A 26,925-nucleotide genomic window follows, 5' to 3' on the forward strand; every position below is an offset into this window, starting at 1 on the left:
CAAAAAAAGATATATTCTTTTTTTCCTGTTTCCTCAATCAATTTTCACTCATCGATAAGTCCATCTAATGATTTTCTAATTATTTTAGATATATATATATATATGTTTCTTTTATTTTATTTCTTTTTTATTTATAAGTGAAATTTTCTACTCTTATTGGTTAATATGATCAATGTTTAAAATGATACTTTTGGTAAGTTAATTTAGTTTAGATTTTGAAAAATGTTAAGATTTTTGTTAATGTTTTGTTCATTGGAATGATATATAATGAGATATAAATGAAATCAATGAATGAAAGCACAGATGATCATTTCCAAGTTGTAGTACAAGATATGTAAGAATAAATTGTAGTATATTATAGATATTTAGATTTTAACATGATATTATTAATGTCATTATATCAATGGTATATTATAAATAAAATTTGTATAATGGATTATTGATTAGCAATGCTTCGCATGGAAATAAATGCTATAATAAAAGAAACATATAATATACTGAATGTATTATTAAAAATTGCTGCAATAATGCATTTGATCTTAACTAGCATATAGTTTGTAGATTATTCAATATGTAATAATTGGAATGTATTTTGCATTTAATTATAAATTTTCTTTGATCACTTTTAGATATTGAACAGTTATAAAAATAGAAAATGTTAGTATGGTATATCTTTTTTATATTGTGTGCTTTTTTTATTTTAAATAATATAACAAAAAATGATCTATTTTAAAATTATTGATTTATTATTAATTAAATAATAATAATGAGTTGTCCTTTATAAATGATTTCAATCAATAGTATCTCATTGAAGATGATTAAAAAAATAAATTATTATTGTTCCATTAACATATCAATTCATTAATAGAAAAATTAATGAATTACAAGAACAATAATGAGTAATTATATTGTTTTTTTTATTTTAAAATAAAATACATTAATAATACTTGCAATTGAATTCCATCCAAACGTATAAAATAGAACATAACATTGGAATAATAAAAAAACATAACAAATTAACACTTGTATAACACTTAACATATCTATATAAAGAGTCCTTAGGATTCGATCGAAGCGTCATCTGACGAGCAAATGGATCAAGCTTATTCTCGATTGTATTATCGTACACATTGAAATTTATTTACTTTATAAAAATCTGAATAATTTTTAATCTTATAAAAAAGTACAATTCTTGCTACTAACAATCTCTATACAATTCCAATCGAGTAATCATAATAATATATTACTCTACACGAATATTATTCAGTTTAGTGAAATAAAATAGATTTAATTTTTAATCAATATCTTTTTAATTCTGTTATATTTGTTAGCGCTGCAATCGGTTTCTAGCGAAGCATCGATAATATAGAACACTGTATAAAAATGATAAAGATCTATGCACATGAAATAGTATATACATATATATGCGTACTATATCTAGGATGTTTATTTTCAAGAGAGAAGTGCGGATAGACATGGTACTAACAAAATAGTGTTTCAACAGTAAGTTATCGATGGAGCATCTTTATTGCAACGAATGCAGTTAATAAAAATTGTATCTGTAGTAGGTTTATACGTCACTTTTCGATTATTATTTATCCTATTGGTTTTTCTTTTTCTGTTTTTTTTCCTTTTCTTTTTTTTTTTTTTTTCTTTCTTTCTTTTCTTTCATTCTTTTACGAATTCCCAAATTACAATGAACATTTCTATATAATTGTCGAAAAAAGATATGGCACGCTATTATTGCATAATATACGTAAGCAAATAAAATTATTGATCGTGGGATGATGTTGTACGAACAATACTGATCAAAAGTAATAATCAATCACTGTATGCGTGTATCGGAATTTCTCGAATAATTATAGCGAACAATTTCATGCATCCAATTTTTTCTTTTTTTTTCTTTTTTTTTTTTACGTGCATTAACATTATCGCCGTAAATTAAATTCAGGATGAAAATTTCAACGCGAATAAAGAATGGTAGATGGTAATAGAGAAGTAAACGAGTTATGCGGCGATGAATAAAAGGAAAGAGAAAAAAAATTTTTTTTAACATTTACAATAATTTTTTCTTTTTTTTCTTTTTTTATTATTATATTACAATTAATTACGATTATCGTGCATATCAATTTTATATTAATATCAATGAACATCATTTATGGTCGTTACAATTTGTTTATATATCAGTATTTTCATCGATCACTTTGTATCATTCAATCGAGTGTAGTATATTGTAAGATTTAAGAAAACAATTAGATATATTGTTGAAAAAAGAAAAGGAAAGAGAGAGAAAGAGACAGAGAGAGATAGATAGATAGATAGATAGATAGATAGAGAGAGAGAGAGAGAGAGAGAGAGAGAGAGAGTGAGTGAGAAAGAAAGGGAGGGAGGAAGAGAGAAAATTTGTAGAAGCAACAGCCGGTACAATTTCAATCGGTGTATTTTCTCTGTCTCTTTCTCTTTTATAAAATACTTTGGTAGAAGTTATTAGGAAAGGAACAATCTCTTTGGGGATGTCGTCGCTTAAATGAGAAAAAAAAAGGATAAAAAAAAAAATAAAAAATAAAAAAAAAAAGAAGAAATATATAAATGAATAAATAAATAAAAAAATAAAGACATCGCGATAGAGGGGTGGGGGTGGTGGAGGTGGAATAGACTCGTAAGAAAAGATTTCGTGTCCGTATAATACACACGTACACACGATTGTCCCACTTTGTTCCACGCGTATGGCGTCGCGCGTATCGAGTTCTTCCTGTCTCTCTCGTTCGCACGAAAGAACACAGAAAGAGCGAGATGGAGTATAAGAAGAGTATAAAAGGGGTGGGGGAGTCTGATGCGGAGCTTGCGCCGTGCTTTCGTAAGGCGCGTCCTGGCCTCTCCGGACGAGACCGGAAAGTGGTGAGGGCTTTACTCGTCGGCGAGCTTTCGTCGTGGAGAGCGTGCGCGCGCGCGTGCTAACTCGAGGAGAAAGGAAAAACTGAAAGAAAGGAGGAAGAGGAAGAAGAAGAAAAAGAAGAAGAAGAAGAGGAGGAGAAGAAGGAGAAAGAAGAAAAAGGAAGAAGACAAAGAAAAGAAATAGAAGAAAAGAAGAAGGCGTCCGTTTTGATTTTTCGCGTTTTATCTAAACGACCAAACTTATCGTCGTTTGAGGAAAAAGAAAGAGTGAAAGAGAGGAATAGAAAGAAAGAGAAAAAGAGGGAGAGAGAGAGAGAGAGAGAGAGAAAGAGAAAGAAAACGAGATTTGCGATATAAGGAAGAAAATTAAGATTGGGAGCCGAAGGAAAAGAAGAAAAGCTGAGACTACAACGACGATAACGACAAGAAGGAGGAGGTCGTCGTCAGTAGTGGTGGTGGTGGTGGTGGTGGTGGTGGTGGTGGTGGTGGTGGCGACGGTAGAGGACGAAAGCGTCGGTCGATCGTAAAAATGTAATGACCCGGCAACGAGAGAGGAAAGAGAGGTAGCTCCACTTGGAAAGTTTTAGCAGCAAGCTACGTCGTAACTCCGTGAACGAAGAAGCATCGTCAACTATAAAGCTCATGGCGTGAAGCTCGAACAATCGACCGGAAGGGGGATTTGTGGCTGTCGTTTCTCTTTTCTTCTTTTCGTCGTCTCTGCGCGAAGAATTCGAGCGAGAAAGCTCGATCACAGGAATCAGGTAAGAGATAGATAAATAAATATATATACATATATATACGTATATATATATATATATATATATATATATATATATATAATTCTCTTCTCTTTCTATTTCTTTTTTTTCTATATTTTTTTTTTTTTTTTTTTATTGTCTAGTTTCATTGAACTATTTTTTTTCTACTCTCTTACTCACTCGCTCTCTTTTTCTCTCTCACTTACTCGTATACTTTTTGTCTCTCTCTCTCTCTCTCTCGCTCTCTCTCGCTCTCTCTCTCTTTTTCTTTCTATCTCTAGTTTTAGCAGTTACTACCTTGATATGTTGTATACGTATGTATTGATATACGTATAAGAAGATTCTTTCGAGTTTCGAAAGTTCATCTTTGTTGATTTACTTTTAGTTGGTACGGTCACGTTCGACCTCTGCCTATTGTTCGAATGTTATTCCGCAACAGGTTACGATTGATGATCCACGGCTCTCGAATGAAAACAATGATATAACTCACGGAGCTCGAGGGCTCGAGCTTCCTTCCTTCTTCTTGTTCTTCCCTTTTCCTCTCTTTCCGTCTCTCTCTCTTTCTCTCTCTCTCTCTTTCTCTCTATCTCTTTCTCAAACAGTTTGGCTTCGTAGCTCGGCTTATCTTAGATGTCTCTCTCGAGAAATTCCCTTCTTAGCTTTGTACCTTCTCGAGGAAGGCTTCTTTATTTCTTTATTATTATTTTTACATATTAGAATTAGATCCTTATATCCAATTTTTATCCAATTATTTTTCGAATAATATTATAAGCGTATAATATGTTTTTCGAGATATCATTCGTTTAGCTGGCAAATTTAATGTTTCATTCGAGTTTAATCCACTTTTCCGAAATTCGGAAACAATCGTAGAACGAAATTATGAATTTTTCTTTATTTTGTTTCTACGAATTTAATGAAACACAAAGCTGATAATAAATGTGAAAATATTTACTTCGTTCTAATCTCCCTTAATTCGTGTTATTAGTTATTCTTCTTTTTTCTTTTTTTGTTCTTTAGTTACACGTAGCATTATACGTTCATTTATCTAATGTCTTATAAATCATTCTGAAAAGACACGGTTGAGAAGGGTTGATTCGCTACATGCATTTATGCATTCTGCATTTACGTCATTTATCGTCTGTCTTACGTCATTTCTCGTACAAAACAAAATTTGTAATGTACCTACCCTACGTACGTATGTTTCTGTATAAATATATCTAAAGTAGAATAATCACAATAGCTGGACGAATTGCTATATGTGTACACATATACACACATACATTCATATGTAAATTGCATATATCGTTTGAAAAGATTTAGTATTTATTATACACACATATATATATATTATATATATATATATATAATATATTTAAAAAGCTTATTATAAGACGTTAAGAAAGAACTTGTTATACATTCTCTTTCTCCCTATCTATATCTTTCTCTCTCTCTCTCTCTCTCTCTCTCTCTCTCTCTCTCTCTCTCTCTCTCTCTCTCTCTTTCTTTTCGCTAAAGAATAACCTCGGTAGTCATTTCTCAGAACGTATATTATCAACGAAGCGAACCTTCTTTAAGGTCAAAGGAAGGTAATGTAGGAGGGTTAAAAGCCCGGTCGATCCTTCGATGCGCGACGACTCGAGTCGTTCTTTGCGCGAACGTAAACACTGGATCGGTCGATGACTGGTGCGCAATATACAATTTTTCCACGAATAATGAAAACACAATAGTCATCATTTTGTTCTTTTCAATCTCAACAAATCGTTCTTTTTCTCTTTCTCCCTCCCTCTTTTTTTTTTTTTTTTTTTTTTCTTTTTTTTTTTTTTTTTTTTTTTTTTTTATTCAGAATCTATCATTCCGGACTGTGTTGTTTTTTCAAGTATCGTTCAACCTTCACGTTGAACATAATATAAGCAATTTTGATTCTAACTAGAATTGATGAAAACAAACTCGAAAATTATTTCGTTATTCGTATAAAATGATTGATATAACATATATGTGTGTACATATTTTTAACAAGGTGTCCTTAGTAATAGAGAAGCATTGTAATATTTATGATCGTCCTTCGTGCGCCGTAATAAAATCGTAGTTAATATTTCACTGTATAGAGAAAATTATGCATAAAATTATCATACATTATTGTCTATAAAGGAGATATATGTTAGAAAAAAAATGTCGATATTAGAAATCATCAATCGATTCGTTAATTGGATACGAAGTGTGAGTTATAGTAAAATGGTAATATAATCTGTTTCTAAATGATATACAATTTAACAAATATAAATTTAATTATTGAAAGATATCGTATTATATTGACATTTGATTTTACAATTTGTAGATTAATTTTTCGAGAAGAGATAAATCTCAATGTAATTAGAAATTTAAAGAAATTTAATCTCTTAGACTGTATTGTATATATATATATATATATATATATATATATATAATATCGAAAATAGATTAGAAAATATTGATTTAGAGTATGCTCTTTCACTTTCTTTTTTATCTTTTAAAATGTGGCGTACGCTTTTTTTATAAGATAATCAGAAGAAGGTAAAACATTACATTTCGTTTTTGCTCGACGTAAAACCATGTGCTTTCAAACTGGTACCGTAGTTGCGTTAGGCAAATGATTCTATTTCGGTGCCTAAGAAATTTTCGTATTTATTCGGCACATGTTAAGAAAGGCGTGTTCTAGCAGAGTACCAAAAGCAAAAGCAAATGCTCGCCCTCGACTTTTATTCGAATTTCACCAATCGTGTAAAACAATTTGTTAAAACCTGTCATTATATTTCATAGATTTTATTCTTGCTAGAGGAATATTTTTCTTGGCTGGTAATATCTATGCATATGTATGTATGTACGTAGATATACAAGACTTATGAGAGAAACGTAATTAGATTTTCTATTTCACGCAATACGTTTCTTAGATTCAGAATATACCTATGGATAGTTCAGAGTATTGTTGTCTTTGTTTAACTTCTAGTCATTAAATTGGCATGAAATAGCAAACCACGTAACATCCCACACGTAGAATGATATATAACGATATACCGTTTGAATTTATCCATATAAATAACATCGGTAATGTTGATGATAGTTAAAAATTCTTTGAATAAACTTTGACATTTTTCAAGATTGAATAAATGTGAAAAAATTTATAAAGATCTTCTGTTATCGTTATAAATTTAACAATTATTCGTACGGAACACGTTGCATTTTTCTTAGACAGATACCTATCTGATATATATATATATATATATATTCAACATTTTTCTGTGGTACATATCTGCTATATACATATATGCATAATACATAATATATAGTACATAAAATCTACTGCTACGATACGCGTTAGAAAACAAAAAGAGAAGAAAAACAAGAAGAGAAAAGAAGTAAAAGAGAAAAAACAAAACTCGAACGTTCGTATCGATGAATCATGAATATTAGTCTTGATAGAAAAGATTCTATTTGAATCTTACAAGCAAAAGATAGTAAATGCGGCAACTCGAGCGATATTATCTTTGGCACAGATAACGGATCTTTTAAATGGCGTACTAAAAATTCGATACTACACAGGAAACAATGGCAAAAGGTCGTCATCAACATACGAACATACACACACACACACACACACACACAAACACATATATATATATCGATGATACAATGATGATTGAGAATAGGAGGAAGAGAAGGAGAAAAAGTCGATTGAAGGTCATAGAAGGACATTCGAGAGTAGGTTGGTAGATAGGCAGTCGCTATGAGATTCGATCGAATCCATATCTCGAATCGGAGGATTAATCGACGGGTTTTGACGACGATGGCAAATCAAACACTCTCACGTTAGCGGCTTCGAAGAGCTTTAGCGCGTCGAGTGGCGAGTGTTCGACACACACACGTATCGTGGGTGCAGCTGAAGCTTTTCCGTGACGTGGCCGGAGCTTTTAACGACATAGAGTATGTTCGGCTTTTGGCAATGTTTGGTTTGGCCGTTGCGTATATTCTATTAAGTCCAGACGAATCTCTTTCTAATTCTTGCCTACTTCGAAATCGTTTCTAGACAAGCTGACGGTTGACCTCATATAATGTCATGAAATTTTGACGAGAAGAAACAGCCGTAGAAAATGTCAATCTATATTTATATATATATATATATATATATATATATATATATATATATACATATATCTTTTCGTCTCTATTCTATATTTCAATATTCACGCATATGCGATATGTTGTATTTTTGTCTATATCTATATGTATGTACAGACAGTAATCGTTACACACTTGATTCGCGTCATTCTTCTTCACACCAACTTGTCTACTCAATCTAGTATATTCCAAGTGTTATTTACTTAAAATACCATCAAGCAAATATCTTGATGCTCTCGTCAATATTTGTATCGTTGAGAATGGATTCGCTTATTCTTACATTTTTATCGCGAAGATCTGAAGAAAAAGTAAAAGAAATAGAACAAGAAGAAGAAGAAGAAAAAAAAAAGGGGAATGGTATCGTAAGATATGAGTAACGCCGACCGAATAAAATGCGTGCATTTATCCATAAATCCTGAAGACAATGTTATAAAATAAAAATTGCCTTATCTTCTTCACGAGAATTTTTATGCAATGTTTTCTTTTTCCTAAGTCCTGTTGGGATTTCTATGTTATTGAATTTTTATGTATCTTCGGGTAATACGAAGGAAACATATCTTGAGAGGATAGAAAAAGATTTTTCTATTTGAAGACGCTGGATATCGATACTTCTTTTTTTTTTTTTTTTGTATCGATACTATGACATAATATAATTTAATTAGATCTTATACAATTCTAAACAATTAAAAAATTCAATATCATTCACACTATACATAGTACTACACTACAATAGTGTTTTACTTTAAAGAATGATAAAATACCCATTAAACTAATGTGTCTTCATCCAATATTGTAAGGTTTAAATCGAGCCATTGACAATTCTATTTCTTTCATTAGCATTTCCCATACCTCTACATTTCTACGACGTTCTTCTCCGATTACAGTCGATCAACATGATTTGTTAAAGCTTTAAAGGTTTCTTCCCACCTTTAGAGGCGATACGAACGCAACTGAACGATAATTTTTACACGCGACATCGATCTAAAACGATTAGGAACGCTTTAGAGTTCTCTCGTTTGATAAAACAATATATATTTTAATTTATTAGATATATTATTCATCATAAATTTAATTCGAACGTAATCGGATATCACATAATCACGCTTCTATATTTTCTTACAAATTTTGCAATAATTGTAAAGAAAAATAATATCTCGTAAAATTGTTTCTCAATAAATCAGTAATAATCTATGCTATAACAATAGAAACACGAGCTTATATTTACATTGTCCATGAAGTGTTAATGGAAGATTTCGTCGATCAAAATTGCTTTTAAGAACAAAAGATTAAAGTATTCTCGACAATGTAAATTAGTAACAGCTGTACGAGATGTGTCTATGTACGACAATTCATAGACGAGATATTCTCTTTCAATAGAAAGGTGAATCGATTTTGAAGAAAGACGACGAAACACATACGATCTGCTGGCAGTTCGAAAGGTCACTCGCATGACCCATATTCGATTTGAACGCGACGCAATATTCATACAAGAGCATACAGAGACTCGTGTGAACTCTAACTTGACGTATGTACGTATATATGTCCGATGATAAAGATCATTTCAAAAGTGTTACTCTATCGTTGAATGTAATAGGGGAACTACTTTTTATAGACATGATCCGATCGTTCAAAAAGCTTTAATTTTATTTACAGAACGTCCCGTAAAGTTTGATCCATAGTATTCAATTGATACGTGAATATTTCTTTTTTTTTTCATTTCGATTTTTTCGTCATCTTTTTTCAGAACTGAAAGAATTAAATAGTGCACATAAATGTTTTAATACATGATACGGATGGAAAAACGAGGAAAAAATATTTCCTGTAATTAATATAAAAGTGACGAGATAGAGTGACGAGTCGAGTCTTTTGAATTGCGTCTCTTCTCTATAAAACTATGTAACACATTTAAATACTCATATCCATTCGCTATAATAGAAGTTTTTTCCATCGATCGAGTTTTGCTAGAACGAAGCGTATTCAAGCGAAATATTATTCTTATCTGCATGAAATTTCAAAAGAGAGAGAGAGAGAGAGAGAGAGAGAGAGAGAGAGAGAGAGAGAGAGAGAGAGAGAAAGCATTCGATCAAAAAGAATGCAATTTTGTTGTATAAAGCTTTTCTTTGATAATCGTGTCCTTTTCGAAAGATATCGTTTTGATAAGAAAAGAAAAGAAAAAGATAAAAGGAAAAGTCATCGCGTCATTGGAATTTTCTCGTTCTTGTGAAAAAATATCTCGAAAGGACGATCCTTTATTGGTACTCATAAAATTGACCCTTGGGATTTTTGGTGTCCTGCTTTGGTGACATTTTTTCTTTTCTCCAAGGGTGTTAACAATTTGATTCTCACGAGAGAGTGTAAAAGAGAAAGAGATAGATAGATAGATGGATGAACGGATGGATAGATAGATAGATAGATAGATAGATAGATAGATAGATAAATAGATAAATAGATAGATAGATAGATAAATGGATAGAAAAGGGAAAGCAAAAGAGAGAGAAGGGGGACAAAGGATAGTCATACATTTTTATTTGGAATCTTTCGTTGATATTTTGTCGACCCATGGGATTATCGATCTGTCGTTATCCTTTGGATTTTCCATTACCCATCGAAAAATATAACTTCTCGTTAAGTTCGTAGCACCCTTTATTTTCATTCTTCTCTTTTATGTTTTTTTTTTCGGCCTCTTTTTTTTCTTTTTTTTTTTCTCTCTTTTTATCCATGACTGACCACAAGAAAGATATACGGATATCCTCGGACTCCAATTTTATTTCTTTCTCGACCGAAAACCTTTCACAGGGTCAACAGGTTCCGCTATCAACTTTTCCTCTGCTCATGGTACCGAGAAAATTTTTTAATCACGTTATTTTGCCGCTCGTACATAGGATGGTACTATCGAAATTTTTTAAACCCTTTCATTTATGTACATATTTAATAAATGGAAATTCGTGAATCGTGTAAAATTTTTCATGACCGACGAAAATATGATAGGTGTGGTGGATAAAGAGGAGGAAAAAGGGAAAAGAATAAGGGAAGGAAAATGAAAGAAAGCGAAAAAAGTAGAGTCCTTTTAAGTTATACTCTTTTCGTTAATTATGCATCGTGCAAAGGTACGAAGTAGAATAATTATAATTAAATGGATAGTGGACGAGTTTAAAAGTGGGGTGGCAATAAGGATGACATTTCGGATTGAATTACACGAGAGACTCTGCTCGGTTAAAATGTCGCGAGGAAAGAAAACATATATGTGTTAAAATATGTATTGCCTTTAGAAAAATATTCAATTTTTTTTTTTTATATTATATTGACATATCATATGTCATTTCATTAATTGATAATAATCGTAATTACGATATTATCTTTAGTTCTTATTATTCTTTCTTAAAGGTAGTGATATCTTTTACTATTGGATAATATCGTATATAAGAAATGTCATTAGCTCTCGCAAAAACATAACTTTTCCATTATTTTTTAACAATAATGTCAAAAGTATGATAAGTATTAAAAATCAATTAACACGCGAGTCAAGAGACGAAAATCTAAGTTCTCGCGAAATTTTCTTCCCTTTGTGAACAAAGAAAAAAAAAAAAAGAAAAAAAAAGAAAACAAGAAAAAAAAGAGAAGAAAAAAAAGAGTAATTCCTTTTTTTCTCTCAAATAAAAATGATATTTCATATAAGCAATAAATATTAATAGCAATCATCTGACACATCATAAATAGCAACGGACATCCTCATAGTAATTTTCATTGGATTTTTGATCGAGTTCGTTCAATAACGAAATATCGTATAACGGAATTATAGTTTATAAGGCCACTCAAAAGGGAACGAAGAAATCTCTTGTGTTCGTTCATGCGGGCCTTATCGATGTCGAGCTTTAACGCGAGAGTCCGACGGAAGCTTTCTATTCGAGTCTCGTCAAATAACTACCCTAGTGTAACTCTGTAGATAAGATCGCTACTTGAGTCTAGGATATCGAACAAAACATGGCCGCAATAGGCCAATATCGATCATCTCTTTTTCTTTTACGTGAACTCGATGCAACAGTTCTCTATCTCTCCCTTTCTCTCTCTCTCTCTCTCTCTCTCTCTCCTCTCTTTACATTTTTTATTTTTAGAAATAAACTTTTCTGACGTTACGAGAATTTGTTCGAATTTATTCAATCTCTCATATTCATTGATCTATTAATTCGTTTGGAACAACCGATTTTTGTATGTCAATGGTGTATAATATAAATTAATAATTCACCATCAGTTAAAATATTGGAGTATAAAAATATTATATATATATGTATATATAGGGGATTATAATCTTTTCTTTTTATATATATATATATATATATATATATATATATATATATATAGATAACTAAAGTCTATATAAAAATTCATTTAATCATGTCTCTGCAAGCTAAATCTACCTTTGGGGTTATATATTCATATCGTATTAGTATTTTATTTTTATATTTATCAAGACTAGTTTTTCTTCAATTTCTCTCTCTCTCTCTCTCTCGTTCTCTCTTTCTTCCTACTTTGAATTTTTTTGCCAAATCAGCAGAAGCTTGAAAATTTTCTTTTTTTTTTTCTCAAACCCTCCATTATCAACAAGTCTGTCCTTTTTTCGCAAAGGCATCGACTATTTGTCAGAGGCCTCCGCTTGCCAAGAAACAATTGGGAATCGATGTGAATAGGAGGGTTGAGGAAGAAGGGAATAGGTTGAATCTGGATAGGTTAATGAGGGTGAAACCGCTTGTTGCATCTTGTTACTTGCAGGCTGTACAAGTTTTGTACGAATCATCTTTCGAATATCTCAAATGCGTATTCATTTGATTTTGAAGTTTATTCTCGATTAACGGACACTATTGTACGTTGTTCTAGAACAACGTTTTCATGCTCGAACTTTCTACTGCTTGCTAACTTCAATTGTAGACATATTGTGACGTTACTTTGTGACGTAATCACATTCTATCCGAACGGATTTAATCAAGTTGCGATACCTTATCGACGTTTCTCTACAAAACTCTGTGGGAATTGTACAATCGACTATGATTATTTCTTAATTTTTCTTTATTCTTTGGAATAGATAAATATTGATTAAAGCTAATTGATCGATAAGTTCGATATTTACTGAATATATTTCTTAGCTTTAAAAACTATACAATTTTCAATATTTCCTACGTAATTATTACCTTTTAAATAATATCTATGAATTTATGATTAAACGACGATTAAATTATGATCTTATCGGATTTTATCGAATCGATCTTAATGTATTAGACCCTTTTAACGTGTTACACGCAGGGGATTATAATCTTTTCTTTTTATAAATTACATAAGTGTTAATTACATCGTGCATGAATGAAATGCCATCGTAAAAATACGTGTAGGTAAAAGTATGAGAAGAAATGAGTTCATAGTCAATCTTTTCCGTCGACATAAATTTCATGTTTTCACCTGCTGCGCATGAGTGTCTCTCGATCTAATCGAGAATATTTAGATTTATATTCAACGTATTTTTCCAGTCTCTAAACAGCCCTTATATACATATATATATATGTATATATATATATGTCATGCTTCGTTGATTTGTTTTAACGCATTATAAAGAATATACAACATATACGTACCATACAATTATCATCGTACACGACACTTGTAGATATATAAAAGAAATAATTCTCGAAAGATATTATATTTCCCATAGAAAAGGAAATATGAATCTTCTTTAGTCTTTTCCTTCTCATTTCTTTTCTTCTTTCTTCTTTTTTTCTTTTTCTTTTTTATTCCTTTTCAAACTTGGCACTGAGACGATATAATATTTCAGGAATTTAATCGCATTGGCTCCATCCCAGAGTTTTCACCACCCTTAGATTTCTATCGTTAAATTACACATTACTTCCGTGTACATAGCGAGTTAAACGTATTGTACTGGCCTTCTCCTTCGGTGTTATAAATAGCAACATTAAAAACAAAATACGAAATTATAACAACGCCAAGAATTTTCTCTCTTGTCGATTGAAAGACAGCATGAAAATTATCAAAATGAATATTATTCTAATCGTTCTTGTCTTTTTCGATCGACTTAATTTATTTCTCTATGATATTGTGCAATAACATTTTTTCTTTCTTTCTTTTTTTTCTTTCTTTTTTCATATCTATAAATAATTTGTATTTTTAAAATGGTAAACGGTAAGATATCGTAATACTCGTTTGAAAAATTTCCTTGTTATATAAAGAATATAAAATGTATTTCAAAATCATTTTACTTAGAAACAATGTACAATATATAACGAAAGGATGACAGGATAGATGATGGATAACATTTTACGATTCTTTTATTCGATTCTTTTAATTTAATATATATATATATGATTTATATATATATATATACGTGTATGATTTATATATATATATATATACATAAATCATACACGTAACATATAGTGATGAAAAAATATAGCGAATATATCCATCTTCGTCGTAATTGTTTATAACGATTATCTTATCTTTTTTGTGCCTTTTTTTTTGTTTATTATTTTTCTCTTTCTTTCTATTTTTCTTTTTTTTCCTTTCCCTTTTTTTTTTCTTTTTCTTTTGTAACAAATATATTTCCTATTAAGTTTAATCAACGGTAAGGTGTTCGCGTGCGTCACGTTTCAAGAACGAAATGTTTGAAAGGCGTACGTACCGACAACCTCGTTTCTAGTTACTTAAATGAATGCACATATTTCAAGTACAGACGTAACTCAAGCACATACGTATGTGCATACGTACATGTATATATATATATATATATATATATATATATATATATATATATACATATATATACGTATTATACTACGTTCATTCGACATAACATCAAATGCAGGATTATCGGTGAACCTTTCGTGAACGATACTCACAAGCTACGCTTTTGGATTGTTGCTAGCTCAGTGCTTCTCGTTTAAAGCGGTTTCAACCTCTGCTTTACGTGCTCATCCCGTATCACGTCAACTTCGATGCGGCTTGTTTTCTAATTACATACGTTACGATGCATTCGAATATATGTATATATATATATATATATATATATATATATATATATATATATATAAAAACACGCACACATACACATCGAGAACTATCATCTGAAGCTATCGTTGAAATTTCTGTTTATTCGTGATAACAAGCCCAAACGATTTCAATGTGACCTCTGATTTCCTCTTTTTTTATCTTATTTTATTTTACCCAAAATTATGATATCTCGATAAATACATTTACATGATATTTCGTAATTAATAATTATTAAATGGACGAATTAAGAGAGAGAGAGAGAGAGAGAGAGAGAGAGAAATGATTTCGCTATTTTTAACTCAAAATAAATTAATTCTAAAGAGATGCGGATTAATTTACAAATTATGTAGACCTATTACGAAAATTTTCTCCTTAGGAAGATCTATTGTAATTATAATTAATACAGCAACACCAACAATTACTAAAACATTAATTATGTTTCCCATTATATTAAGTCATATTCTTAGAGGATGAATAGAACGACATTATATTCCATTCATCGAAATCACTAAACTTAGTATTAAACAACATTGATCTATTCCAAGTTCTCTAAGACTTAAATTAAACTTCTCGGAGTAAGGATTATACCTTATTCGATCGGATTATCGAAATCCATGAAACAACGTGATGAAAGTTAAACGATTTTCTTATTTGTCTTGGCTCAATGTCAGATGCGTAATATAAAGATCGACAACCCTTTAACACCGTGACATACTTAACCATTGGAGATTCGCCAAGATATTGATTTCAATTGTATGCAAGTAAAACTTTCGTGCCTGTAAAAAGCATATTACCTTTCACATTTCGTTGTATTAATTAACGAATAGGTATATCTCGAAATTTTCGAGAGCATAGTCGATATTCGAGTAGTAATAATCGCGAGGGTTTTAATGAATGAGAAAAATGAAAAAAGAAAAAAATAAAAAAAAAGAAAAAGAAGAAACAAGAAAAAAAAATAAAAGAGGAAAAGGAAAGAAAGGAAGAAAAAGTGAAACAAGACGATAAGAGATGTAGGTCAATTATTTGGCTTAATTTTCGACGATATATTTAATAGTTTTTTCTTTTTTTTTTTTTTTTCGTTTTGTTTTGTCTTCGTTTTTGTCAATTGTTATATGAGTAAGAGTATCTTTCTTCTTCTTTTTCTTTTTTTCTTTTTTTTTTTTTTTTATAGTTAATAATTAGCAAAATTTATCAGTGACAATCGAACTTCTTCAGAAAAAAGATTCATGCATCAGTAATGTATAATTTGAAAACGTTTCGTTTCGTTTCGTTTGTTCTCGTACAAACAATTTCTTTCTTTTTTTCTAAGTCTCTAAGAAATGCATGGAAATTAACGAATGAAAAGATTTCAAAGGTATTCTCTTCCTACGAAGATTCCACTTGAGATCCAAGGGAAAGCCTTCTCTTATCCTGGTTACCTCGTAACGACATGGAAAAAAAAAAATCTACATTAACCGAATCCTACTCTGAGTACTGCTTGACCTCAAAGCGGATTTTAATGTTTGAAGGAGGTCACTAGCCTCTCTACTATGTTATACATATGTATACCTGTTAGAGGCAAGTTACTTATTAGCCGTTCCTATAATTTACAACATATTGATTGCAGCAATCATGTTTTTTTTCTTGTTTCTTTTTTTTTCTTTTTTTTTTTGTTTTAATTATTCTCCTCTAACTTTCGAAGCGTGACATTCATTAATGTTATAATTCCCCTAATCAAACGTTTTAAAACGAACATTTTTAATTGCTCGTGGTCCATTTCTTCTTAGATCACTTTTTTTTTTTTTATATATACGCACGTCTACGTGTATGAGATTCTTAAATAATGTAATTTTCGTTAGATTTGCTTTTAGAAGTTAATTAAAAATCGTTATGAATATTACGAGGGAACAAATTGAAAAATATCAAAGTTCAAAAAAGATTAGAAAAACTTGATCTACGATGTGAAACAATATGCATATGTATGTATGTGTGTGCGTAGATTTTGTGTTGAGTAGATAACGAATGTAAGTTCACTTTGAAAACGGGGATATAAAATGACTTCCATTGTAAGTGGATTGTGTCATAAAGGCCGTTTTTATGTGAATTGTAAGAGAATAATTTTTTTTTATAATTCATGGACCAGCACGTACTAATACGTCGCGTCATGAAGAAATATGAGAAGATAAAGGACATGGTACATAAATGATGATCATTTTGCCTTGTAGGCAGTAGTAGGTGGTATTTCAATTTAGCTCGTTAAAAAAAAAAAAAAAAGAAAAAAAAAAGAAAAGAAAAAAAAATAGACGATACTCGATTAGTCAAAGTGAAAATTTTCTTAATCCGAATGCATCAAAACACTAATGTTTTCTTTCTTCTTTGGTTTTTTTTTTCCCCCATCTTTTTCTTTTTCTGATACACAATATCAATACCGCCTACTCGATAAGTAAAAATATTAGCCCGTTTATTAGACGTTTCGTATGTTTTTACACGTCAATGCGATTTTTTTTTTTTTTTTTTTCTTTTTTTTCATGGAAGTATCAAAGAGAAAGCATGTGTAAGTACGTACGTACGTACGTATGTACGTAGATAAAGAAGAAAATAAATGGATTTTTTCTCTCTTGGAATAACGTCAAAAATTATTATTTACGAGCGAATAACTTTTTTTTAAAACGTATAAAATCCTTCAACAATTGTAAAGAATTTTATAGAAATAAATATCTCTTGTATTAAGAGTATAATAAACGATAGTGATTTTTCATTGTATTTAAAAAGAATTTTTTATCGCATTTTCTTATAAAGATATAATAGATATATAATATATATATATATATCTTTTATCTTTTATCTTTATATATTTTTTTTTCTTTTGATATTATTTATGTACGTTTTATCATTGTAACAGGATTTGAAAAGAAGTAGACATTATATGTATAAGAAAAGAAATGCATATATAAAATATACATATATATATATATATATATATATATATATATATATAATTTACATAAGTAACTTGTATATGTATCTACATATTTCAGTTCTTTTGAATTCTTGAACTCAGATTCGGACTCTTTTTTTGCGGACTATCGCGTATCGTCGGTAACACGCCCTAGAACGATTTACTGAAACACATTTTAGCTACCCTCTAACGCACTTCGTCTCCTCTTACTCGTATATCCATGACTTTTTCAAGGCTTCTTCTCCTTTTTCCGGAGCATTTAGGATCGTCGTAGACGACCTCGCCATTAATTTTCTCCTCTATTCGCTCTGTACGAAAGTATCGTGGCGCCGTATGTTCACATGAACAACATAGCCAATATATTCTATACAGAAGAATCACGAACAGATAAACGTATTTATTTAAAATGTACAAATTGTAATTTCTTTAAGAAGGTATATTCAATATTTGATTAGATATTATCTTTTAGTCATTTTGACAAATAAAAATAGAAAAAAACAAAAAAAAAAGAAAAGAGAGAAAAAAACAGAAAAGAAACGTGAGAGATGATCAAATAAATTTTTTCATCTTATTCTTTTACAATTGATATTTTTAAAAGATTTACGAAATAGTATACATGTTTTAATCATCAAACACGCATTTCGCAGATATTTTTGATAATGTTCAGAATCTATTTGTAAATTGCACGTTTCCCAAATTAGAGATCTTATCAAAGGAACACCTTATATAAAAGTTTCTTTGCTAATGCGTGTGATGCATATAGTGCACTATCTGTCTCGTGTACTTTGCGTTTGCGTTTCACTAAAGGGAATGAGGATGGTTTATTGATCGAGAGAAGCAACGCAGGAAATGGTTCTGCGTTCTATACATTGTGATTGGCGGGAACGAGAGAGTATTTACCGTTAAACCTTCCTTCTTTTCCTTTTTCCTTTTTTTTTTTTTCTTTTCCTTTTTTTTATCATCCGACCCTCGATCGACCTCTTTCCTTTATCTTACTCTCTTTTCTTTCTTTTTTTCTTCTATTTTTCTTTTATCCATCATATACACTCTCATTTCTTCTCTAGTGCTCGTTCGATTTCTCTCTCTTTCTCTCTCTCTCTTTAATTTTCTTCTTCTTCTTTGTTATCATCGTCATCGTCATCATTTTACAAATAATCGTACAATCGATCGTTTTATTTCACGTTGATCATTTAGCCGTTCCTTCTTTTCAAATTCATCGTCAAAATTATGTTTGCGTCATTACGTAAGTTATCGAGAAAACTGAAACTCTCCTCCTCCTCCTCCTCCTCCTCCTCCTCCTCCTCCTCCTCCATCTCCTCCTCCTTCCACTCTTTTCCCTCCTCTTTCTCCTCATACTTACTTTTTAACTTCGTCGCTTTAATACACCCACTTTCTTATTCTTCTTTGCTTAGAGTCTACTTTCTTTTTTCTCTTTTTCTCATTCCCTCTCTCTCTCTCTCTCTCTCTCGTTCTCTCTTTTTCTTTCCCTCTTTCTGTCTTTTTCTCTCATCCCCAAGTCGAAGCGATTGGATTATATTCACGGAATCTAATATGAAGACAAAAGACAGAGTTAATGCACGACGGAAGTGACTTTACCCTTTTATCCAATAAACGGCAAATCCTTTGAATTGTTACCGCACGTAAAGTAGTATTGAAAAAAAGTGTATACATAACGACGGAAATAGGGGAAAGATGTTTCATTTCATTGAAATGTGATTAAAAAAGAAAAAAAAAAAAAAGCAGAGGAAAGAAAAATCATTGGAGACAAGCCTCTATAATTGAAAATGATTTCGAAATTCTTAAAGATTTGTCTATGCTTTAGTAAAAGAATTCATTTCAAAAATTTGATGGAAATTAATATAACGAGGATCGGTTTCAGATAGGACAATTTTCTCATGAATAAACAAATCCTTTTCCGATATCAAAATTGTATTTTCCAATTATGAAACAATTATCAATGTGGATATAACAACGTGCGCATCGCCGGATAAAATTTAATTAATATATTTCTTTGAAATATTATTTATAATTTTTATAACGTACAATTCGGATATATCTATAATTAATTATAGAAGTTTATTAAATATTTTCAATTGGAATATCCTTAAATAGGATATTAAAATTTACGAATATAGAATATTTATATTTTGAACGTTTTCGTAGAATTATAACGTGACAAAAATTCGAGAATTTCCCATAAAACAGTTAAATAATATTTCTCATAGAAACGAGTGCAAGATTTTCAAATGTGAATAGGAAAATGAATACGAATTTACGAGGCTCGTTCCTTTTCTCTCTCTTTTTCTCTCTTTCTTTCTCTCTCCATCTCTGTTTCCCTCTCTGTCTCTTTCTTTCTTCCACCCACTTAATTCTAGCTTAGGGTTTCATCATTATTTTGTAGTAAAAAAAACTTATGAAAAAAAACTCTTTGATATAGGATGAAACTCGAACAGTAAAGAAGTAATTAGCCCCATCATAGAATTGCAGTACTTTCCTTTTAACTTTAATTCATTTTATCTTCGTATTTTAAATATTTTTCTAATTGAAATTTTTATGATTTCTTAGAACAACCTAATCGTTATAATAAATTCAAGATGATTCATCTCCGAAAATTAAACGAAAATTACATGATATTTCGAATTCATATGTTGTGAGAATAAAACAATAACGAATAAAATTAATTTACTCGACAGTACTTATTATGTGAATGGAAAAAAAAATGGCTGTTAATTCATATCTTATGCACTGCATGCATCTGCGCTTATGAATTAATATATGTGTATATACATATATATATATTTTTCTTTTTTTTGTTCGTACGCAAATCTATGTAATCGCGTTATCTCTCTCTCTCTCTCTCTCTCTCTCTCTCTCAATGTCTGTCTCCCTGTCTCTCTTTTTCACTCTTACTATTTACAAGTTTTCTATGTGCTCATTACGAAAGCCATTTAAAGATAAAGATTTTCAACAAAGCGTAGATTATCTTTTGTAGCGACGATGATAAAAATTTGCCGAGTAAAAAAAAGATTAGGGAGAGGTAATTTTGATTTTTACAGAGAAATACTAAATAAAAGTCGAACGAATGTATCTTGTTTTGTAAAACTTAGTAGGTATTCTTTTTTTTTTTTAAATAAACTTCATTTAATTAATACTATTTTTGATTTTACACTTTTTCCTTGAACGTAGTCTAATTCAATTAAATTCATTTTATTTGATATATATCTGCCTATATATCAGAAATACCATAACAATCAAATCTATATCTTGAAATGTCGTTAATTAATGGCAATTAATTAATTAGAAGGTAAATTTATATTCATCCACTAGCAATAGACATCAATTTCGTAATTATCGTCTATACCTCTATAAGTATGAATAATCTTTAGTCGCTTAGGTCATGTGCTTTACAAAAATTAATGTACGAGAGTTGCCATGCTAACGTGAGATTATATATTTTTATGTTCGATCGATCAGAATTGTAGATATTGGGTATAAAATTACATGTGGCCAAAGTTAGCCACACACATTTAGAGAGTTATCTACACAATATTATCTATAAAAGCCGATATAAAGTGGTCAATATTATTCACCTTTAACCTTTCATTCGATTTCTCTCTCTCTCTTTCTCTCTCTCTCTCTCTCTCTCTCTCTCTTTGATTTTTTCCTGTTTTTCTTATTTTCCTTTTTTTACCAGTTATTTTTATTTTTATTTTTTTTTATTTTTTTTTTTATTTTTTTTCTAAGCAAAAATATTCTCTGAGGAAGTCAAGCTTGACCGATATCGCACGTGACACATTACTTTATTTCTAGTACGTAATATCACTGTGAGACACACCTTGCGAGGCACGCCATTGACTTTAAAGTAGGTTTTATCACAAGTTCTAAGTTTCCGACTGGACATGACCTGTTTACAAAGTACGAAGCATTCCGATAAATTACAAATCTTCTCTCTTCCAACCTCCTACCTTTCATCGAAAATCATCGAACAAATTGAGTTACGACATATGTTCTTTTTCCTTCGTAAATTCACGATATTTTCTGATTTTTATATTGCACGAACATCCGTACCGAGTATGTAACATATTTCAAAGTATACGAAAAGAAATTTTCACGTGAATTCATGAAGAATCTGAGAATACATCGATATACATCGAAGGAAAAAAGTTCGATAAATCGATTTGATTCTTACCTTGATTTGCATCGATTCATGACAGACATAGATATCTTATACTAAGGATATTTTTTAAGATCTATCAAATCAAGATCAGACTTCCTATCGAATCAATGAAGCTTCAAAGAATTTGATGATATTTCGATGAAACGTTCGAAAGATATTTCTTTTTATTCAAAAAAAAAAAAAAAAAAAGAAAAAAAAAAAAGAAAAAAATAAAAATTAAGAAAGAAATAAAGAAAGAAAAAAGAAAAGAAAGAAGATAAAAGAAACCTTGAGGTCTTACAATATTTTTCATATTTTCATTAGAAATGATAATAGACGATCCCACTTATGAGATACGTCATTTGAAGTTAACCTTCGATTATTTGCCATATGGTGATAAAGGGAAAAAGGAGAAGGAAGGGAGGGAGGGAGGGGGGGAATAGAAAAGATTCATTAATACTTAATTACGAAAGGGCAATAAAATAGAAAAAGAAATCTTAGATAGAAAAGAAATTTCGTATTTCGATATTATATGGACAATTACTGAGAATATTTTTTGTACATTTTCAAAAGAAATAATGGAATACGAAGATACTTTCCTTCGTTCTTTCCCTATACACGAGTATCCCTTATTATTTTTCCTTTAGTTTCTCTCTCTTATTATGATTTCTTGTTAGATACATTTCTCCAGCTGGGCGATTCTCACGTTATCAAGGGAGTGTGGAAAGTGAGAGAAAGAGAGAAAGAGAGAGAGAGAGAGAGAGAGAGAGAGAGAAAGAGAGAGAGAGAGAGAGCCTACGAAGAAGCCTTCGGAGATTCAAGGACATCGAGACTATCAGCCTCCTTGGTAACAACGATACTATAGCGAATGAAAAATATGCCGGACACGTCACTCCATCGCAGTGCATCCTGTAACCTCGTGAACGAACCCTATAGCCCTTAGATTCACTAAACTTTCCAAATCACGTGAGGTTAGAGTGGGAGAATGTGTTGTGCGTGTGTGTGTGTGTGTTTGTGCATCTGTTAAAAGAAAAAAAAGAAATAGAGAAAGAGAGAGAGAGAGAGAGAGAGAGAGTAAAACGAAAAGGTTTTCACATCGATGGAAATCTTTGTTTCGATAATAATTGTTCGAATTATTGAACGATTGCAAAAAGTTCATAAATTTTTTCGTGAAAATAGAAAGAGAGAAAGAGAGAGAGAGAGAGAGAGAGAGAGAGAGAGAAAGAAAATGTTTAAGAATGAAAGAGATAGAATGAGAAATTAATTCAAAGAGAAAAAGAGAGAGAGAGAAAGAGAGAGAAAGAGAAAAGTTGTAAAGAATTGTAGAAGTTGACTGAGCAAGGGTTGTATTTCCGGTGTTGCAGGATGCACGCGGTTGGATTGCACTCGGCGCTGGCCATCAAGCGTCAGAGAAAGCGTCGGGACGAGCAGCGTCGTGCTCGCGAGCGCCGTTATAGCGCTCAATCGGGTGAGAGCGGACTGACATCGCCGAGAGCATCGACCGGTTCCCTGGACCATCCTCCGAGACATCAGAAGGGAGGACACCCTAATCGTGCTGCAGGACAAGGCATGTTGGACACAAAGGTGGTTACTTCGATTGGGATGCTCCATATAGGAGTGGTCTTTCTGGTGTTGGGTGCATTCTTACTGATGAGCGGTCTTCTCCCTGGTGATTTGGCTCATTGGAGTAGCAAGGGCTCTGGTGGTTGGTGGAATGAGCTAGTTGCTATTGGTCTCTTTGCCATCTTCGTTGGCATCTTCCTGATTATTCTAAATCGCGTAATCGCTAGGAAAGAAGAAAACGATCTCGAGGAATACGTTCAAAGACAATTGACCAGATCCAGATCTGGACATAGATTAGAAAGAGATGTTGAGACTGGTGGGCTCACCACTAGACACGCCAGAAGGGTCAAGCAGATGCAGCAAATACCGTCCGTCGGATCGATCACGACTCAAGATGAAAAGAATTCGGAAAATTCCCCGCCTAGAAGCCCGCCGCCAGCTTACTCGCCACCCCCTGTTATTAACGGCGATAATCAAAACATACAGTCGGCCCTCTTCCTCGAACAAATCACCGAAGAAGAAATCATCAGCGACCGAGTCGAAACGTCCACGACAAATAGTCTCAGTCCTGGTTCACCTAGCGAAACGAGAGAACTCCTACAAAATCCACGATATTCCAAGCAAAATGGAAATCCTCAACAGGCTCATCGACCTCTCTACGTCTCTAGAATTTAGATGCCGAATATCCTCTTACTACGTTTCAATCGTTGTCCTTCAATTTTCACGAAGAAAATGAAACATGTCTACGCGAATAAGATGCAAAATCGTTTCTTGAGAATGTTAAAGCCCCCAAAAGCGTTTTCAAGGCTCGATAAAACAGATTTTTCGTTCTCGAAGAAAAATCGGATGGCGCGAATCCTCTATTACAAAACTTGTTATTCGTTCGTACGTTTCTTGAGAAATCTTCACGACTATCTATCATGCACGGCATATCTTAGAAAATTTCAAAGAGCTAACGTAATTTTCGTATTCTCTTTCGTAGAAAGTTTCAAAGATAATATTTGGTAAATCCTCTTCGACGTTAACATTTCTCTATCCTAAGTCTAGAACATTCGATTTATCTTTGTTAAAAATTATTATCGAAAATTTTTATTTAACAATGAAAATACCATACTTACAAAACATTCCCAAGCAAAACGTAGCTAACGTAGAAATTGTTATTAAATTGAACGTATACGAACTTCCATGGTTTACAATTTAGATTTAGGGATTTATGAAAGTTTGTAAATTCACTTTCAACGATCCTTTACGATGATCGTATAAACGTCATACCTTGCGTGACACTGATATCAATTTCCATCAACGAATAGATTGTATACTCTTGTCAAATTAAGTTCGGTATTACTCCAGGAGTTTGAAATTTCTGCTTCGAATCGGATAGGCCCGTTGTATCGATTTAACCCTTTAACCACGAAGAGCTTACGCATAGATATACGTCAATCGAATTATGTCCCACGCAGGATGTTATCCATAATATTATCCGTTATTACGTTAGTTTGGATTCACGAAGGACGTGACTGTAAGATACGTAAAGTTGATTAGGAATGTTACGAATACGTAATTCGTATTCAAAGTGAAAGAAAAAAAGAAAAAAAAACAAAAAAAAAAAAGAAAAAAAAGAGAGAGAGAAAAAAAAGAAATGAATTTAGTTAAATTAATTTAATAGAAGGAGCTCGTAAATGGACAAAGACTAGAACGTTATTGTTACGTTTCTCTTATTTACCTATTTAACAAGTACTTCTGACTTACTTTCTATCACTATACACTGCCCTTTCGCATTTCAATTACACTCAAAGTTAAAGTTATTAATTAAACGTTTCTACCTTGTGAAATTCAACATTAATGTCAACATCAGCGACACTTACGCGATTAAAGCGATCAAGAATTCCAACTTGTATTAAATTGTAAATAGATTAGTTTTATTGAGAATATATATTTCTTTGTGGTAGTGATCATTCACGATTGTACCAAGGGATTTAAAGAAAAAAACTAACACATAAGTATGGATCTTCGTAAGTAAAGATAAACTATGATAAAGATAATACAATATAATCGTGGAAGTTCGTTGCATTTAATTGTATTCATTATCAGTATCATTTTCAAAAGACTATTAACAATTTTAACATTCCTTTTGCGATTACAATCGTTATTTTTACGCGTTGTCCATATCTTTTTCCCTAACCAGAGAAGAAGAAGAAAAATATATATATATATATATATATATATATATATATATATATATTCGTTTAATATCTGATCATTTTTGTTGATCATCGATTTTCAAATATTTATTTTGAATCACGAAGAAAAGTGAAAATACAGCGATATAACAATCATACACGTTTGATATGAATTTTTCATATCGTCATTAAGTCGTTAATCAGTGTCGACATCATAAAAGGATGAAGCGACTAAATCTATTTTTTTTTCTTTTTTTTTTTTATGCACAAAGCTTGTAAATACTTGGGAGATGTTAAAGAACATGAAAGTCTTTTATACAACAAGATAAATAAGAGACACGACCCGATAGAAGAAATTTCCTTACGTAAATATAATCATAATAATTTCATTTGTTTTAATTTATTTTAATTAATCTCATGAATGTTCGATGGTGTTTTTTTGTTCTTTTTTTTTTTTTTGTTTTTTCTTTTTTTTTTTGATATCAATACATTCTATAATATTTAACATTCCGCAAAAGTAATTTAATGTTTCATTAAACTTATAACATTTCATCGAAATAAATTATTTCGATAAATACGAACGATGAATTACTTTAATGTATATAGAAATTGAATCTTTTAAAAAAGCATTTCAGATTTCGTTGGAAAAATTCCTCGTAAATTTTATTTCTATTGTCATTCTTTCTAAGAGATTGAAGAAGATTCGTCGTTCTCTTCTTGATATTTATTTGCAGTTTCGTTCGCGCACAATATATATATATATATATATAAATCGTGTTTCAAGTTAATCGAAAGTGAAAAAATCGTAAAAATCCTACGAGATGATCTTTGGATCGTTTATATCGCCTACGATAAATATAAATCGTATTTTCGTCCAAATAAAGCCTTCGAAGAGGCTTTATATCTTTTTCAATGTGAATCGATGTTTAAGCCGTGAAATGAAGAAGAAGAAGAAGAAGAAGAAGAAGAAGAAAAAGAAAACTAGAGATGTGCGTTTGAATGTAAAATCGAAGAAAAAATTTTAATGAAACGAAAACTAAACATGCGTGTCTCTGTTGTACGAATTAATGTATGTAATTTTAAGAAATCGAATGAGGTACGATAAAAAAAAAAACCTCGTGGAAATATTTAGAAATAAATATGATCGCATCTATATAGAGTTTCTTCGAGGTTGATGAGACTCGCCATTATTACTAATTTACTTATGAACTTGACAGCCAACGTCGATATTAC

At 31.1% G+C, this 26,925-nt stretch overlaps 3 protein-coding genes across 4 annotated transcripts in view; 2 read left to right on the forward strand and 1 right to left on the reverse strand.

The window, feature by feature from the left end:
* Positions 1 to 1,075, reverse strand: part of Drep4 (DNA fragmentation factor-related protein 4) — a 10,110-nt gene extending 9,035 nt beyond the window's left edge. The window contains exon 1 of one of the 2 annotated variants that reach the window (XM_035873614.2): positions 948 to 1,075. The gene's annotated coding sequence lies outside the window, so the exon portion shown is untranslated. The remainder of the gene's footprint in view (positions 1 to 947) is intronic. The other variant, XM_085655474.1, reaches the window with a different exon arrangement.
* Positions 1,076 to 3,513: 2,438 nt separating this feature from the next.
* Positions 3,514 to 26,925, forward strand: part of LOC146873265 (uncharacterized) — a 38,610-nt gene continuing 15,198 nt past the window's right edge. The window contains exon 1 of the mRNA XM_035873811.2: positions 3,514 to 3,656. The gene's annotated coding sequence lies outside the window, so the exon portion shown is untranslated. The remainder of the gene's footprint in view (positions 3,657 to 26,925) is intronic.
* On the forward strand, positions 3,515 to 26,081 carry LOC118444971 (uncharacterized). Its single transcript, XM_035873810.2, has 2 exons — positions 3,515 to 3,656; positions 23,314 to 26,081. Exon 2 carries the CDS (start codon positions 23,315 to 23,317, stop codon positions 24,185 to 24,187), a length of 873 nt encoding a protein of 290 aa, XP_035729703.1. The 5' UTR covers positions 3,515 to 3,656; position 23,314; the 3' UTR covers positions 24,188 to 26,081.

Source organism: Vespa mandarinia, chromosome 1 (genome assembly GCF_050613455.1).
Source record: "Vespa mandarinia isolate Hongniang chromosome 1, ASM5061345v1, whole genome shotgun sequence".
NCBI classification, from domain to species: Eukaryota; Metazoa; Arthropoda; class Insecta; order Hymenoptera; family Vespidae; genus Vespa; species Vespa mandarinia.

Bases quoted from the DNA above. Each gene is read 5' to 3' on its own strand.
- LOC118444971 (XM_035873810.2), top strand. From the start codon at position 23,315: ATGCACGCGGTTGGATTGCACTCGGCGCTGGCCATCAAGCGTCAGAGA.